This window comes from Ceratosolen solmsi, unplaced genomic scaffold (assembly GCF_000503995.2).
Source record: "Ceratosolen solmsi marchali unplaced genomic scaffold, CerSol_1.0 scaffold10, whole genome shotgun sequence".
In the NCBI taxonomy this organism is placed as follows: Eukaryota; Metazoa; Arthropoda; class Insecta; order Hymenoptera; family Agaonidae; genus Ceratosolen; species Ceratosolen solmsi.
The window spans coordinates 18,377,084-18,394,631 of record NW_011948412.1 but is presented as its reverse complement, the minus strand read 5'-3'; the positions used below and the strand labels follow the sequence as shown (position 1 = coordinate 18,394,631).

Sequence of the window (17,548 nt, the reverse complement as noted above, 5' to 3'; positions counted from 1 at the left end):
AATTAAACTTGATTAATTTTCGAAAATTGGGAAGAAAACCTTTGTATTTTCTATATTCTTTTACAATTCGAAATAGATCTATAGAGATAGATATTAAAAATTTGACACTATTAAAAAAAAAGATTTTAAAAATTATTTAATATCGATATAAATTATTTAAAATAAAAATAAATTGAAAGAGTTTACAGCTTTTGTAAAATTAATCGAAATGGAACTAGGACTATTTTTTTTACTTATTTTTGTTTCACATTTACATTATATATACTAAATCTCTATTATTACAATATTTTATTAAAATATATTATTATTTAATATAAATATTATATCTATGTGAGAATTTCTTATAAAATCATTACTCAATTGGAGAAAACAAATTATTGTTAAATAGATAAAAATATCATGTTTTGAAGCGAACATGAGAATTAGAAATGAGAGAACATTGATTTTTTTTTAAATTACTAAAAACAATTTCCAAAAAAAAAATAAAATTTATTTAAATGCTTAATTTGTGCTGTGCATATAATAGTTCTATCATGTATCAAAAAGGATTAGTTAGGAAAAGTTAGGCTTATTCGAATAAAAGAAAATATGAGTGAAAGATAGGATGATCTACTGAAAAATCAACCAATAAATGTATTTATTAGAAAGGTATATATAAATATAAAGTTATGTTTAATTTAAAACAGTTTCAATTTTTACAGTTTAATTATGTTTAACCAAATTATCGTCGATGACATTCGTTATTATATCTTTTTTATAATAATAAAAATAATACTAAATTTAAACATATAATTATGGAAAAATCTGTGTATTTAACTATAAACTTATAAACGAGATGTAAATAAAATTAAATTTAAAAGTAAAAATTGCATAATATAAGGAACTACATTATAATAAACAATGGTTTATATTAATTTCAATATACATTATAGTTTCTCATCAATTTCATTAGATCTTTTTTAATTACTATTATATTTTTATATGAAATAATTTTATTCCTAAATTCATATAAATTAGATAAATTTTGTATACAGATACTTTCTCATGAATTAATAATAAATTGCAAATGTTATTATAGGGATTACATAAGTTTATTTATGTGGTTGTTTGTTATATAAAGCTTGTACTTAATGTATATTATATTCAGTAGTAGTACTTTGTATGTAATTAAGAAAAGTGTGGATAAATTAAAAAGTACTTTTATACTACATGTCAGTGACGATTTACAATTCAATTGACAAAGACATATATGCACTGCATTACCTCCATAGTATCAAATTGTAATCAAGATTGAAAGGATAACGGACGGCTTTCCTGAGACGTCAAATAACATGACCGAAACCATAGAATTAAAAAGATTGCCTTGTCAGATATAAAATTGTAGACAGAATCTTAAAGTAGTCGTAAAAGAATGACTACTCCTTATTATAATTTTTAAATAATGTCGTCACTTTTATGAAACAATTGTCTATATAATTATATCTTTGGAATTACGTTTTATTTTGTTATTCCCATATTCATATACATAAAAGAGTTGGCAGTTGTCGGACAATTTAAAGTGGAAAGTACCATTTGTAACTTATTTTCGTATTGTAAGGGATAAATTTAAATGCATAATACAGAATTATTGTGTCAGATAGTTCAACAAATATCTCTTACTCGATACTGAATATGTAATATTAAAGATTGTAATAACAATCGTCAAATATCTAGAGTTGGCTATAAATAAGTCGTTCGTTAATTGGTATTAATCGGTAATTTAATTTCATTACATTAAATTCAAAAACTTTATTACACTAATTTATTTTGGAATATTTCATATTTTTCTAAAACATATTTTTATTATATATAAATATTGATAAAACAAATTAAGTGGAACATATTTTAAATAAACGTTTAATTTCTATGCAATGTATAATATTGAGTTTAAATTGCTTACGTTAAGATTTATTTATGTTTTCATCAAAAAATTGCGAATATTATCCGTTCACGAATAATGTGATCGCAGTAAGATATATAAGGATAATTTAAATAGAAACTATTATGTGGTATACATAAAGCACTTTTTAAAATAAACATGAATATGAAATAATATACAATGTAAATATAAGTGTAAGTATAAAAATAGGTGATTAGTGTTTGTAGTTTAATAGTATATGTTTAAGAAAACCATACTCTTTATAATATACTGACTTTATAATATACAAACTCTGTAATATATAGATATTTTATAATATATAACAATTTTAAATGCTTTTTAATTTTATAATATACATATATACTTTGAAAATTATTTGTTAACGTGGTGTGCTTAAATATTTAAAAAATTTATTGAGTCCACTAATGCTTCAAATAATATTTGTCATATTCTAAAAAATATTTGTATTTTATTTTATGAAAAACATTTAAAATAGTATTTATTTTGTAATTTTTCAGTTTAAAAATAAATTTTTCTGTAATTTATAAATTTAAATAATGTATTTGCTAAATCGTGAATCAAAATATGTTGCTATACCAATTAACGTTTAGATATTGAAATAATCAATTTCATTATTTATTTTCATCTATTACTGACTTTATATTTTAATAATGAAAAAGAATATAAATAATAATAGAAAAACAAAAATATTTTAAACTTATTGATTGTATTTAAATTAGATTGCAACATTTGGATTAATAATATAATATATTTATTTATTTTAAAAATATAATATAATTTATTTATAAATTATTTAGACCATGAATAATATTTTATACTAAAAATTATAAAGTAAAGAATTCAAACGAAAAAATTTTAAATCTTATTATTTTATGAAATATAAATTTATTTTAAAAATTTATGAATTCATTATGCATGTAAATATAAAAAATGTATATAAGGTTAACAAAAATGGTAATTTTTAAACTCATTCGTTATATTAATTCGTAGTTGAAACAAAATTTTGTTCTAAACTTTGTATTAAATAGAGTGTGTTTACTTTAAAATTCTTTTTATTTAAAGAGAAATATCTTGAATTGGCAAAGAAAATATGAATTTTCTTTACTATGTCATCTTAAAGAAAATATTCGAGTATATAAGAGGAAAATATTTGAAAAGTCGGTGAATGTGTCTAGCAAATTCGACCTATTAAAAGAAAGAAAAAGGCGACGATGAATTATCAAGAACTTGTTACAAGTAAATGTTACTTATAAATGTGAATCTAAAAAAACGATAGCAATAAACCATTAAAATTCCAGATGCCGAGTTTCTGCCAAATGTAAAAATTTATATTTTTCACAAATAGGATGATAAATAAGCTAGCACAATTTGATTATTTTTTATTTTATATATAAGTTATTTAATAATATATTTTTAACATACTTTGTTTTGATATTAATAAAAGTAAAAATATGTTTTATTTTTAATATAATTGTTAATCTATGTACATGAGATATATAATTTCTTGATTTAAAATAAAAATAAAATGTAGTGATGTAATGTATTGAACAGAAAATAAAAGAAAAGGATAAGAAAATAACTACATGTAATAATATATTCATAAGTATGAAGAAAATTATAAGAATAAAAAAAATAAAAACAATATTTGCTTATGGCTCTCATAATATCCATCATATAAAATTAAATATTATATAAAAAATTACAATTCTATTTTTAATATATTAATTCGCTACATATAATATTTATACTATATATTAAATATAATACAATAATATTAAAGATTCCTAAAAATAACTGTTGGTTTTTGAAATTATACTGGCTAATTTTTTTAATGAAATACGATAATATCGAATGATTGTAAGAAACATAATTATTTTAAAGCTCTATTTGTGTATTTTCACTGTCGAAACTAAATTTTATAGTCCTACTTTATTTTTAAAAAGTATGTGATGAATTGTTTGAAATAAAACTAATATATTAAAATCTATATTATTTTTGTAAAAATATAACTGACTTAAAAATCATTTATAAAATTAATATTATCAAATTATATTTAATTCTGAGTTTCTGAATCAATTTTGAAGCAATGATAATGACTTAAACTGTTAGGAAATTTATTTATTGCTACTATACTATATAATGTTTTTTAAATCTTTAATGCTGTCACTAAATTCATTATTGCTTTCAGTTTGTTAAAACATAAACCATTTAAAGATTCAGTAAAAAATATATATAAAATTAAAAATTATATAATGAAATTAGTTAATAATATACAATTATTTCAATATAATGAGCATTCCAACCATTATTAATTCAAATAGTATTTTTTAAAATCCTTTTTTTAAATAATAATCACATTAAATAATGAACTATTATATAAATTGACTTGATAATCTGAAATTTCTATTTATGCGAAAGATTTCATTTTGCAAGCAAAACTTATGCTTAATATATTTTATATATTTGTTATAAATTATTTTTCAACGCTCATTTTTTGTTTAATACGTAATACCTTATACACAGAAACTTTTTATACAAAATCTAATAATTCATATTTAAAATGTTTCCAGGCTGAGACTAGGTTGATAAAAACAGGACATTGATAAAACAGGTGCAAGTAACCGCAAACCAAATGAATTTTCTTTTTTAATATATTTTTCAAATATTCTGCGTTTTCATACTTTTCATTTCTCATAATTTTCTATTTCTGTTGCTTTGCCTTTTTTATTAATTTATAAAAACTGAAATTAAATTGTGAGAAATTAAAAATTCCTGTCTAGAAAAACGAAAATGAAATAAGTTTTTTCAAATAGAAATTCTTCAATTTTCTTTAACATATTAGATTTATTATAAAAATAAATAACAGTATGTTATTTCTTTATATTAATGAATAATTAATGACCTAATTACTATTCAATTAAATATAATGAATAATCTAATTAAATTAGATTAATAATTGATTGTACATTGTTTTAAACTAAGAACCAAATTTGAATGATAGAAATGAAGAAATTATGTTAAATTTATACATAAAATAGAGTGCATATAAAAATTATATTAAAAATTATAAATATAAAATTGAATTGTAATTTTTGTTTCTAAAAGATATAAATACATTAAACACACAATTATTTAATTAAACGAATAGGATTATTTAAAAGTAATAAACTGTATTTATTCCAATGAAATGAAACTAGAACGAATAATAAGCACTTCATAGATATCAAATTAACATAATATTAATAATTAGTAATATAAATGAACTAGTAAATTTATTTAAAATTTACACTATTTTTTGAAGAAAATAATAAGATGAAGAAGAATAATTGATATTCTTGAGAGTACAAAATAGAATATACGTTATTGACACTTTAAAAGTACGTAATATATATAAAATATAATAATAAAATAAATACAAATTTGCTTATAACTTATTTGATTAATTAAACTATTTTAATATATATAATTTACGAATAAATAGTAACTATTGGTATTCATATTTAATTAATAATTAATAGTTTCCATAGGAACCACAAAAACTAATATGTTAATTTTAAGGGTAAAATAAAGAATATATAAAATATTATTATTCTAATATTATATATAAGAATTACAAATACAATTTTCTTAAAAACTCAGAATATTGAATATCTTTATTCTTTTCAATTTTTTATAAATCCTTATTTTTAAAAAAGTTTAATTTCAGTTAATAACGGATGTTACATAAAATTTCATCGAAGTTTATTTATAATATATTTAAATTCATAAAATATTATCTCATATATATATTTTTTATTTTTTATGTTAAACCAGTAATGCTTGAATAGTGCTAATATAATAGTGTTAATTATTGTTCATTACATAAAATTCATGTCTACTTTTCTTATAAATATTCAACATTGTATTATAAGTAAATTAAAGGTTTTATATTTAAATAAGATAAAAATCAATACCTAAATAGCCTCCAAATTTAAAAACGATTCGCGTTGTATAAATACAAAAAGATTATGAACGAACACGCCAGATAAATAATAAGATATAAATAATAATATGATGTGAGTATTGATAAAGTAAATCAATACATGAGGTATGAACAATCAATCATTTTATATCAGATAACATGGTCAAGACTTAAATTTCTAAACTTCGTATTAATACTCAATTGATGATTATGAACTTTTTAAATCAGTTGATACATATAAATTTTTTAGTATTAGTACTATAAAATATTTGAATGTTTCCGATATCTTTATAATACACATTTTATTGAAGATAATTAGAGTTTATAATTTCCTTGAAGCAATTGATTGTATACATTTTCATTTAGAATGTCGATTTAATTCTAGATATCTTATTTCAAACAATATATACACAAACAATATAAAATAAATTCTCATTTAAAAAAAAATCGAGATATATTAAATTATATCAATAATTGCAATTTTTATTACGTAATTTCAATAAGCCCGACTAATAATAAAGACGAGAAGAATGTGATTGATATGTAATATACTTGGTTCAAAATTTTTAATGATCTACAAATTCATTTGTTTTTTAATGAATTGAATGAAAATAAATTTTTTTAAAAAGGAAAATAATTAGAATAAAATAAATTTTAAGTAAGTGCTATATCGAAAATTATATATATAATACATACAAATACTTGATTGACAGAAATCAATATATTATTAAAACAGTGTAATCACTTACAATTGCTAACATTCAAACAATTTATTTAAAATGATTGAGACATCTACAATTATTTACATATAAAACATAGACTTGAATTTGAAACAACTCAATACTATAATATTAAATCAGCGTAAATGTCAGCAAAGTTTATTTTAAATATTGCTCTTAATCTAATCTATACATATTTCAAATTATCAAAAAATATATCAAATTATATTTACATACTATTTTTCACCATACTCAAAAATTATAATTACAAATTAATTACAGTTTTATACTTTAAAAGTCAATTAATACATAATTATAATTTTCTGAAAAAACAAATACTATGTGATCTAAAGAGTTATTGATTATTACGGAAATTAGTTCTTAAATATATAACCATCGAGTGTAAAATATTTTTCTGATTTTTTATCTATATAAATACAGCATATACATTTTATGCATATTTATATATTTATTAATAAAAAATTTTACGTACAACTTTATTTGATTTTTAATATATAATTTTATATTTATTAAATAAATTTTAATCAACGTTAATAATAATGTATGTAAATTTCCATTATAGAATTTTTTAAAAAATAATTATTAAATATGAAAATTTGAAAAAAATGAAAGCTAAGTATTATCATAAAAAATAATAAACATTGTTCTACTTCTTGTATAAAATAATATCATTTATTCTTTACTAATCTTAAACACTTATGCTAATTAAATATACACATAATTAAATATGCATATAATATAATAAAATATATATACAATCGATATAGTTAATATTGTTAATATAGTTAACATAAATATAGTTAATTTAAATAGTAATAAAAAATATAATTTTTGTCCAATATTCAAAAATATGATACCATTTTAAATGACAATCATATTGAGATTTTAAATATTTCATTGTGATTTTTTCCGAATGTAATAAATATTTTATTTAACCAAAATTTTTCTCTAATAATATATTTCATATGCAAAATAGCAATTGCATGATATATTGCATACATCAATCATTTAAAGAATAAGACAAAATAAATTTTATTTCATTTATTGTACTACGTAAATTGTATCCAATTAAAAATGTATAATCTTATTTATAACAGGGGAAAATAATTCCATAATAATTACCAAGTTCTTCTGAATAGATAGAATATGTACGATTGATTTAATTTGATACTTAATCGCTAATTAATATATGATATAGAATGTCGATAATTAATTGACTAACGCAATCAGTTATAAAATGTAGTTAAAGCGCATAAAATTATGTTTCACAGTATACCATATTAAATTATTCATACATAGTGATATTGTAAAAATAATCGTATACTAATTTTTAATAAATTTAATGTTAACGTATATTTGCTAACTATAATTAAAAAATTTTTTATTATACTTTATAAACATAAAGAGCATTACATATTTAAGTCGTAAATTTAAGTTCGATGTATCTTTATTATTATCTTTTATTTCTATAGATAATTTAAAAAAAATTATGACTTAGATTATATTATAAAATATTAATGTATATATAATAATTAAATTTAGATTTTAACTTTACTTGAATATTATGGTTATAAATTAAAATGATTATTATGAAAGATTTAATTATATTTTTATGAAAAATAATATTATTTTAAAATAATTTTTTTAATCAGAATTAGAATCACTATTTTACAATGATTTATAAAAATTCATACTGAAAATACAAGGCAATTTCCCGCGTCTGTAATCAAGTCCTCTTAAATATAATATAAAAATTCCAATTAATTATTTGAAACGTACTATATTAAAGAACTGTTTAGGTTATGATTAATCATAATCTACGTTATTAATAACTAATAATTAAATTTCGGATATGCAATCCTTCAAATTAATACTAATTCTTATTGCCATAAAAATATACTTTTCAAGAATGCTAAAGTGTTTCGAGCTTCTAAATGACAGATCTATATATAATTATAATAATGAGCATTAAAAATTTAAATGCATATTAGTGATATCGTTAGAAGTTAATATAATTAAACTAATAATATTCCTTAAAAATCATACACACTACCTTATATATAAAATTTATTGAAAGATTAATTTTATTGAAAGAAGAATTTTAACATAATTTTAATATAATTTATTATTACTTGATAGAATACATAATAATATATAAACTAATTCAATCTAGTCTATTTTGTATCTATATTGCACTAAATTGTATTTTATATATTATTAAAAGTATGTTATTTATGTAAAGTATGGAATATTACTATATTATATTATATGGAATTCAGGTTCATTGTGATAAAAAAGACGTAAAAATTTGTACAATTTTAATCAATATCGATAATATCAATTAGTAGTTTTATCAACATGTAAAAATCGACTAGATATAGAGCTCGTATACACGCCGCAATTACATGTAAATGAACGTTCGCATTGATAGTATAAATATGCTGATACGTAATCAAAATCATAATGAATCCGACTGCGCTTCTATCAAGATGTTTGAAGTTTTAGTAATAATTGCTCTTCTATCAGTAACAAATGGTAAGTTATAGAATAAATTTTACTTAATTCAAACCAATGTTATTGACTTTATTGTCACTTCGATTTAATTGAAAAATTCTTTGGAATTTATTGTTAAATATAAATATTATTTACTATATGCAAAAATTATTACCTTTTCTAATGATTATAATAACGACAATTTCGTTAGTGTATGCAAGTTACAAAATATAATTTAAAGATATTTAAGTATACGTAGGTTTGATTATGATATAAAATGAAAATTGTCATTCGTAATTATAATATACATTGAAAAACCATTTATATTTGGATTGAAAATATATTATTAATAATAATGTATATTATTAATATAATTAATTTAACTAAAATTGATATCATTGCAAAATTGTGTTTAAATACACGAGATTAAAATAAGCAAGTAATGAAATTTAAAAATCACAATATAATTATATGATATAATAATTACACCTATAATAATTCTACAATATATAATACTGACATATAATAATATAATATATGAGTACTTATTATGTGAAATAATTCTATAATTAATGAGGATTATAATTAACTGAAAAAAATTCCCTAGCTTGTATTTTCAAATTGTACCATCATTCGTATAATCGTTCATACAATGGAATTGCAATAATAAAAATACTATTAATGCTACTATTTTTTTATCCGATTAACAGCTGTGTCACTGCTTCAAAAAATAAATCCATTTTTTCCAAACGGTCGCATAATTGGAGGTGAAAATGCAGTAATCGAGTCGTTTCCTTACCAAATATCCCTAGAGTACTTAGGATATCACACTTGCGGCGGCTCCATTATTTCTGCCCACTACGTCGTCACTGCAGGTCATTGTGTTGATGTACGTGCTGCTTATCTAACAATTCGCGCCGGCTCATCTTTAAAAGGCCAAGGTGGCAGCGTACACCAAGTAGATAAGATTATCCGTCACGAGCAGTACTTCACCAATGATTACGGTGTGCCGCATTATGATGTGTCACTACTGCACGTAAAGCAACCGTTTCAATTTGACGACAGCCGTCAGCCTATCAATCTTTTCGATGTTGCTGAAGAATCCGAGCCCGGCGTCAAATCAATTATTACCGGATGGGGAAATACCGGAAAAGGTTCGCCCATTCAACTGCAAACTGTATCAGTACCCATTGTTAGTAAGACCATCTGCAACAATGCCTACAGCAAATTTGGCGGAATACCAGAAGGTCAGATATGTGCCGCGTACTATGGTGTAGGGGGTAAAGATGCTTGCCAAGGTGATTCTGGCGGTCCTCTTTCGATCGATGGGCGCCTCGCTGGAATAGTTTCTTGGGGTAATGGATGTGCGTTGGCTAAGTACCCGGGAGTATACACCGAGATATCGCATTATCGCGAGTGGATCAATGAGCATGCCGAACTCGGACAATAATTGTTCGAATAAAATATTACATCGTACCTCCAAATTACTAGACCAATAATTTTAATACCAACTCATAGAATATTGTGGACTTTTACCTTTACAAAACATAAAATAACATTTGACGATTTCACGTATGTTCGTGAATGAATGTGTAAGACTAAAATTTTAAAATAAATTTGTAAATGATTTTTTATTCGATTCTCATTTAAATTTATTTAAAAATTATTTATTTATGCAATACACATAACAATAACAAAATCTTAGTACAATTTTTGTTAAAAAAATTTTATATATATATATATATATATATATATAGAGAGAGAGAGAGAGAGAGCATCAACGTTAAAATTGAAAATAATTTATTTTTTATAAAATATTAAAATAGATTGAAATTATATTAGACGCTAAAAACCTTTGTACATAAATAATATATTCGTATTACAATGAAGAGGAAAAGGAATTTGTAATGTATATATAATTCTGAGAAAATACCGTAAAAGATTAAAAGATATAATTTATACACGGTTGAATGACTTCGATAGAATTATAAAAATTATTTTATAATATTCTTTGAATAGAGAATCATAAAGTATTAAAAAGGTTCAAATATAATAAATATATTTATTTTAATTGTTATGATAATTCGATTTTTTTTAAACAGCCTTGTACATTCATAATGGTTAAACGCCATTTTGAATAGATTTTCGGATTAACGAAACCTTGTACACCAGATGATTATAATAAAAATTTACAAAACATTAATAGTTAAATTATTCCTAAAGATTATGAATATTTTTTGTTGATGTTATTTTCCTTTAGTAATATTTAGAAATATTAATAAGACATTATCAAATAAATTTACTAATAGTATAAAATAAATTAATTTTGATAATTATAACGATAATATATATATATAATTGAAATTACTAACTTAAGTTTAGCTTCGGTTTCTGAAATTTATATATATATATATATATATATATATATATATAGTTAAATATGTAAATAAATAAATTTCAAATAATATTTATTAAATTACATACACATAAACTATGTCAATGATAATTTACACATTAAGAAAAATAAAATTAATACTCATATAATCTTAAGTATGATTTTTGAAACGTCTAAGTAATAGCTCTATTTCTCTCTCTATTTGACGTATTGTTAAAAACAGTGTTGCTAAAAAGGATTGCGTGTAAATATTCGCTTGATCATAAAAATGAATAAATCCTTAAATAAATATGAAACATAAAAGAAATATAACAATCATCAAACCGAACTCGTTAAAAATAATTTTATTAACAAGATGGTTCTTCAAATTGAGATTCAACGACAGTTCCATAGAAAAATTATACTAAAAGGAATAACTGATTAGTTTGATCCTCTTTTTCCTGTATCTAACAGGACAAGGTACTTCAACATAGCTAATTTCGTGAAGCTCTAGTAGAACGATAAAGTACCGTGGAATTAAAGTACATTCAATGTAAATATAAACATGGTACATATTTATTATACTAAAGTAGCATATTTTAATGGATTAATATACTTCATATTTCGAACTAAAATTTTAATATCTAAATGTTATATATAATGCTTCTTATATAACTAATCTATTTGCTATGTAGTAAATTTCTTAACTTTACTTTTATAAATATTATACCAATTGCTACGATATCTTCAAATACTTTTTAGTTGAAATCAGTATTTAATTGAAAAGTATTTTTCGCTTTTAACAATAATCTATTTAAACTAAAATAAAAATAAAATTTAAATTTAACATAAATTAAATTAATTAAAAGAAAAAGAAAAATAGTATTATTCTTCGCAGAATAATTATTCTTAAAAAATATATAAAATTTATAACATTACGATAGCTCCTAAGCAATTTGTATTCTTACGCATGAAAATTATATATATATTTCAACGTACCGATTACAAGTTAACTGAATAGTACATTAAATTATTGACATAATTTATTTTGCAGATTTCCACTATATTTTTAATACTTTTTGAAAAATTCATTATAATTTAAAACATTTAAATGGATAACAATTACACGATTTTAAGCAACATTTTTTAATGAAGAATGTCTTTTTACAGTTTTATGGCACTTCTTGCAAAAATTGTTCAATTAAAATACATTTAAGTAATTTAATTCTGTTGTACATAATGATTCTATCGATATTGAAAATTGTTATCATTCCTTTCCTAATAATATGGTATTTCAGTATAGAAATTTGGTAATCAGTTTTGTTTTTTAGAACTATTTATAATTAACGGATCTTGTGATTATTAATGAGCCTTTTTATTAGAATCTTTTTATTACATGCTATGCTTTTATTATATACTATTTTTTTCAATAAGCTTATTAGAATTATATAATATAATGTATAAATATATCTTAATTGTAAACTAAGTATAGATACTAATTTTGTTCTATTTAAAGCTTACTATATATATCTACAAAATTTAAGGTACATAAATGAAATTTTAAAAATAAATTATTTAAAAATCCAAATCATTTCTTATATTTTCAATAATTCTTTTTTTAATTTATGCTAGCATATATAATATAGAAAATAGGATTGTAGAATTAAAAATGATACAGATTTTTTTCATGTATATCAATAAATAAAATACACGAGAAATTTCAAAAATAAAATTGGTAAATACAATAATAAATATAATATAAAGATATAAAGATAAAAATAATAATAAATATAAAGCACTTATAAATACATATTCTTAATATTTATAGTTTAAAAGTGTATATATTTGTTTTTTAATAAATAAAATCAATATATAAATTATATTTTATTAATATTTTAACGCAAAACATTTTTTTAATAAAAGTTTGTATAAAAACGAAAGTAATTTTTAAATATTGAAATATATCCATTTTATATTTAAATTAATAATGTCATATATATCAATAAAAAGTAATTAAAAAAAATATTAATAAATATAATGTATAATACTATAGAATTTAATTTTTTATAAAATTTTCAATAAATTCAATAGACCAGGTTCAATCACAAATACTATGTGTAAAAACTCAGAAATAAAAAAATAAAAAATAAATACTTGTACATGCATTGATAAAATATAATTAGAATAAATAGAATGTATTATTATATTTTTTAAGAATCTTTAAATAGCAAAAATTAACACAATTACATTATAAAAATAATAATCTATTTTTTATATCTCGATTTACTAAAATATAAAATTCAATTTCTAATAATTTCCAATCTAATTTCCAAACTAAAACCAAACTAATTTCAAAAATATTCTAGAGCGATATTCAAATATTTTGAGACTCTCTAGTCTTTATAATAAATTTTGTACTATATTTTAATCTTCATATTAGCAAAATTTTTTAAGTAAGATGATATATTGTGCAAGTAAACATAAATATTAAATTTTCACGAATTTTAATAATTAATGAAAATGAAATTTTAAAGTAAAAAAGAAATAATAATAAAAGCCAATTTATATATTAATAAAATAATTGAATTAGAGAAGTATGACCTTGACTATTCAAAATTGTTATTTGATTTGATCTTACTTTGAATATTTTCTATTAAGATATGATAAATTGAGCCAGTCGTTATCTATTTGAATGTAATTTTTGTTGAAGATAGATCCCCCAAATTTTCTAATACAGATGAGAAAGTTATTATCTTCACATTTAGTAAGATAAGTTATTTATCAATATTTTAATTGAAATCATTATTAAAATTATTTCTAAAGTCTTTGATTTGTTGAAACTTATTATAATATTATCTTGAAGTATAATAATTCATATCATAGAATATTTAATGAATGGATTCATTAGTATTGAATGAATTATTATAATATAATAATAAAATCTATTGGATAATAATTTTAATTGCATATATATATATATATAGATTATTATTTCATATTATTTTTAATTACTTTCTACATATTAAATATAACAATTGTCATTAAAGAAAGGAAATTTAATTTAATTTTTATTTTCACTATAAATAAAATATTTTAAAATTATGCAAAAATTCTAAGAAGAAATAATAAATAAAATAAAATACTTTAAAACGTTTATTTTTCATACTTACTATCATTATTATTTATAAAATACTATATATTAATATATTAATATCAAAATAATATATATACCTCTTTACAAATATTTAATATATTATAATAAAAAAATTTTATAATAAATTAATTAAAAATTTCATCATAATCTTAAAATTAAACATCTAATTATCAATCTTTAAAAAATAGATATTGGAAGCTTATGAGTGTGCGTACACTCGCGCACGCGTGAAGTTTATATTAAAAAATTTCAAATTTAATATATATTATTGATGTACTATCAGTAATAATGTCATTTATTAAATTATTCCATTTGTAATTTGTCTAATAGTTGAAATAATAAAATTTCTTTTAGTTCTTCGAGTCTACTATTGGTATTGCATGTAACTGTATAAAACATTTAATAACATTATTAAAACCCCACTTCGAGATTAAATTAGAAATTATTCAAATAATCTCCATATTATCTTTTGTATTATTTGTTATTCAGACTATTAAAGCATCAAAAACCACAATAATTGTTAATAACATTTTCGTAATAAACGACGAAATGTAATATAGATCTGATAATGCGTTGTGGCTGTGTTAATTTTCTGCTTAATAACAAATAAAAATAAATATCTTTTAATTTGATATACAAATTAAGTTATTACTATCTACATTTGAAAAAATGTAATTGTAACACAAACAGCAATTGATCAAAATATATTTAGTTATTTTTCTTATGATTAGTCAATTAAAAAATTACAAAAGTTATCATTCTGAGCGTAGTTAATATTAAAAAACCTATCAGTGACATCAATTACTTAACATATATTATAAAATTATACTAAAAAACACTACTAAATGTGAAATTAGTATTACGATACTTCAAATTTTATAATAGTTTAAATTAATATTAACAAATAAATACATTATTCTAATTAAAAAAGGATTTGCTTTTTATTATGTTTGCTTATAATACGGTTTCAATATCTTTAAAGTTTGTTTCATTATAATAAATTATAAAATGAATAATTGATTAATTTTCATATTTCTATACCTTGATTCGAAAAGTTAACGAAATTTGTTAAAGTATATAAATCTACATAAATATGACTATTTGATAAATTACTTATTTACATATCGTAGGTAGCTTTTCTCTTGTTTCCTATTTAATTATAAAATTACAACGAATGTTTCATTTATTGTACAAGAAATATATATACATATATGTATTGTATAACTATTTTTGAAAATCGATGTACTTCTTTTTTTGCAGAGAAATATCATTTTAAAAAATATTTTTAAAATATAATTTTAAAAATCTAATATAAACTAAGATGTTCAACATTTCATTATATGCATTGTTAATTTTTGTATGGAATAAGTATTTTATACAACTTATGTATATTTAATTCTATTTATTCTATTAAATTAATGATGTATATAGCTTTATGGTTGAAAATAAAATTATATATTTTGAACTTGAAATCTTTTAAGAAATTTATAATGTAAATTGTATACATTAATAATTTTTTAAAACGAAATTTCAAATACTAATAAATAATATTTTACAACTATTATGAATAACTGTAATTTCGTTTAAATATTTTTTACGTGCACAAATGGTGAACAAACCGCGAGAAAATTATTTTATTTTATTTCTTCTGGTAACAAAATTTTTGATGTTATATAAACATATGCGTGTAATGTGCATAAATGGAGGAAAATCTGAGAGAGTCACAATAAGAGAATTATTTAATTTTATTTTTCTTCGCAAAAGTATTTGATATAATATAAACGCATACAGATACCTAATCATTTATAAATATATATAAATATTAACAGTTATATTTTATTCTTATGAAAATTTGGAATATTTTATGAGCAGGTAAAAAACTAATATTATAATTGATAATTATTTTATAATCTATTATTTACATTATATCTGAAACTATTAATATACATTGAATATTAAACTGTATTTCCCTATTTCCATTCAATATTTACTTAATCAACTTATTTATTTTCTACCACAGCTTTCAATGTGCATACGATAATAAATCACTATTGATGCGAAAAATAAATTTTTAACCTAAGCTTTTCTTTTGTATATATAAACATAATTTAACAACAATTAATTTAATTATTCTTTTCTACTAATATTTATGTTTTGAAATTTTTCACGCAAATAAATTTATAGATTAATTTGAAAATTTATGAGCTTGCATTATACGATATTTTATATATTGTAGCATATATTTACATGATGCAGTTTTTGACAATTATAATAGAATATATTATTTTTATTTTCATTTTACTAATATAATATGGGTTTTTATTTCAGTATCAAGAAATAGATAGAAGAGTCGGTATTATTTTAAAACACTTTATTTACTTGATAATCCATTATTCTGTATAATTAAATGTGAATTAATTACATTGTTGATTAGATTATTATCATTAAACGCTAACATTCTTATTGATCCAGTTACGAACAAATGCAACCTCGGTGTAAACTCCTGGATAACCTTTCCTAGCACATCCATTGCCCCATGAAACGATTCCAGCTAAACGTCCGTTAATGACGAGGGGTCCGCCAGAATCACCTTGGCAAGCATCTTTACCACCGGCAGGATAAGCAGCACAAATTTGTCCCTCAGGAAGACCTCCCCATGATTTATAAGCCTTACTACACTCGGCCTTTGCAACGATCGGCACATCGACAGTTTGAAGCACTTCCGGAGCATAATCACCTTCTCTAACCAAACCCCAGCCAGTTATGGTTGAAAGAATACCCTCCGAAGCTTCTTCATTTACAGCGAATAGTTGTATGGGCTGTGCACTCTCGCTCAGCTTTATAGATGTTTCGAGTTTGAGTACAGCCACGTCGTTCTCAGGAATGC

At 20.7% G+C, this 17,548-nt stretch overlaps 2 protein-coding genes across 2 annotated transcripts in view; one reads left to right on the top strand and one right to left on the bottom strand.

The window, feature by feature from the left end:
* Positions 1 to 9,827: 9,827 nt before the first annotated feature.
* Positions 9,828 to 10,767, top strand: LOC105365629 (trypsin-1-like; the record flags this gene model as incomplete). The annotated part of the gene is made up of 1 exon (XM_011503847.1): positions 9,828 to 10,767. A coding segment is annotated over one exon (756 nt), but the record flags the coding sequence as incomplete, so codon positions are not given.
* Positions 10,768 to 17,071: 6,304 nt separating this feature from the next.
* The window catches only part of LOC105361440 (trypsin-1-like), a 1,145-nt gene continuing 668 nt past the window's right edge, over positions 17,072 to 17,548 (bottom strand). Inside the window, 1 exon segment of the mRNA XM_011498620.1 lies at positions 17,072 to 17,548. This exon segment is cut by the window's right edge and continues 14 nt beyond it. Within this exon segment, the coding sequence (XP_011496922.1) occupies positions 17,106 to 17,548 (443 nt within the window). The 3' untranslated portion in view covers positions 17,072 to 17,105.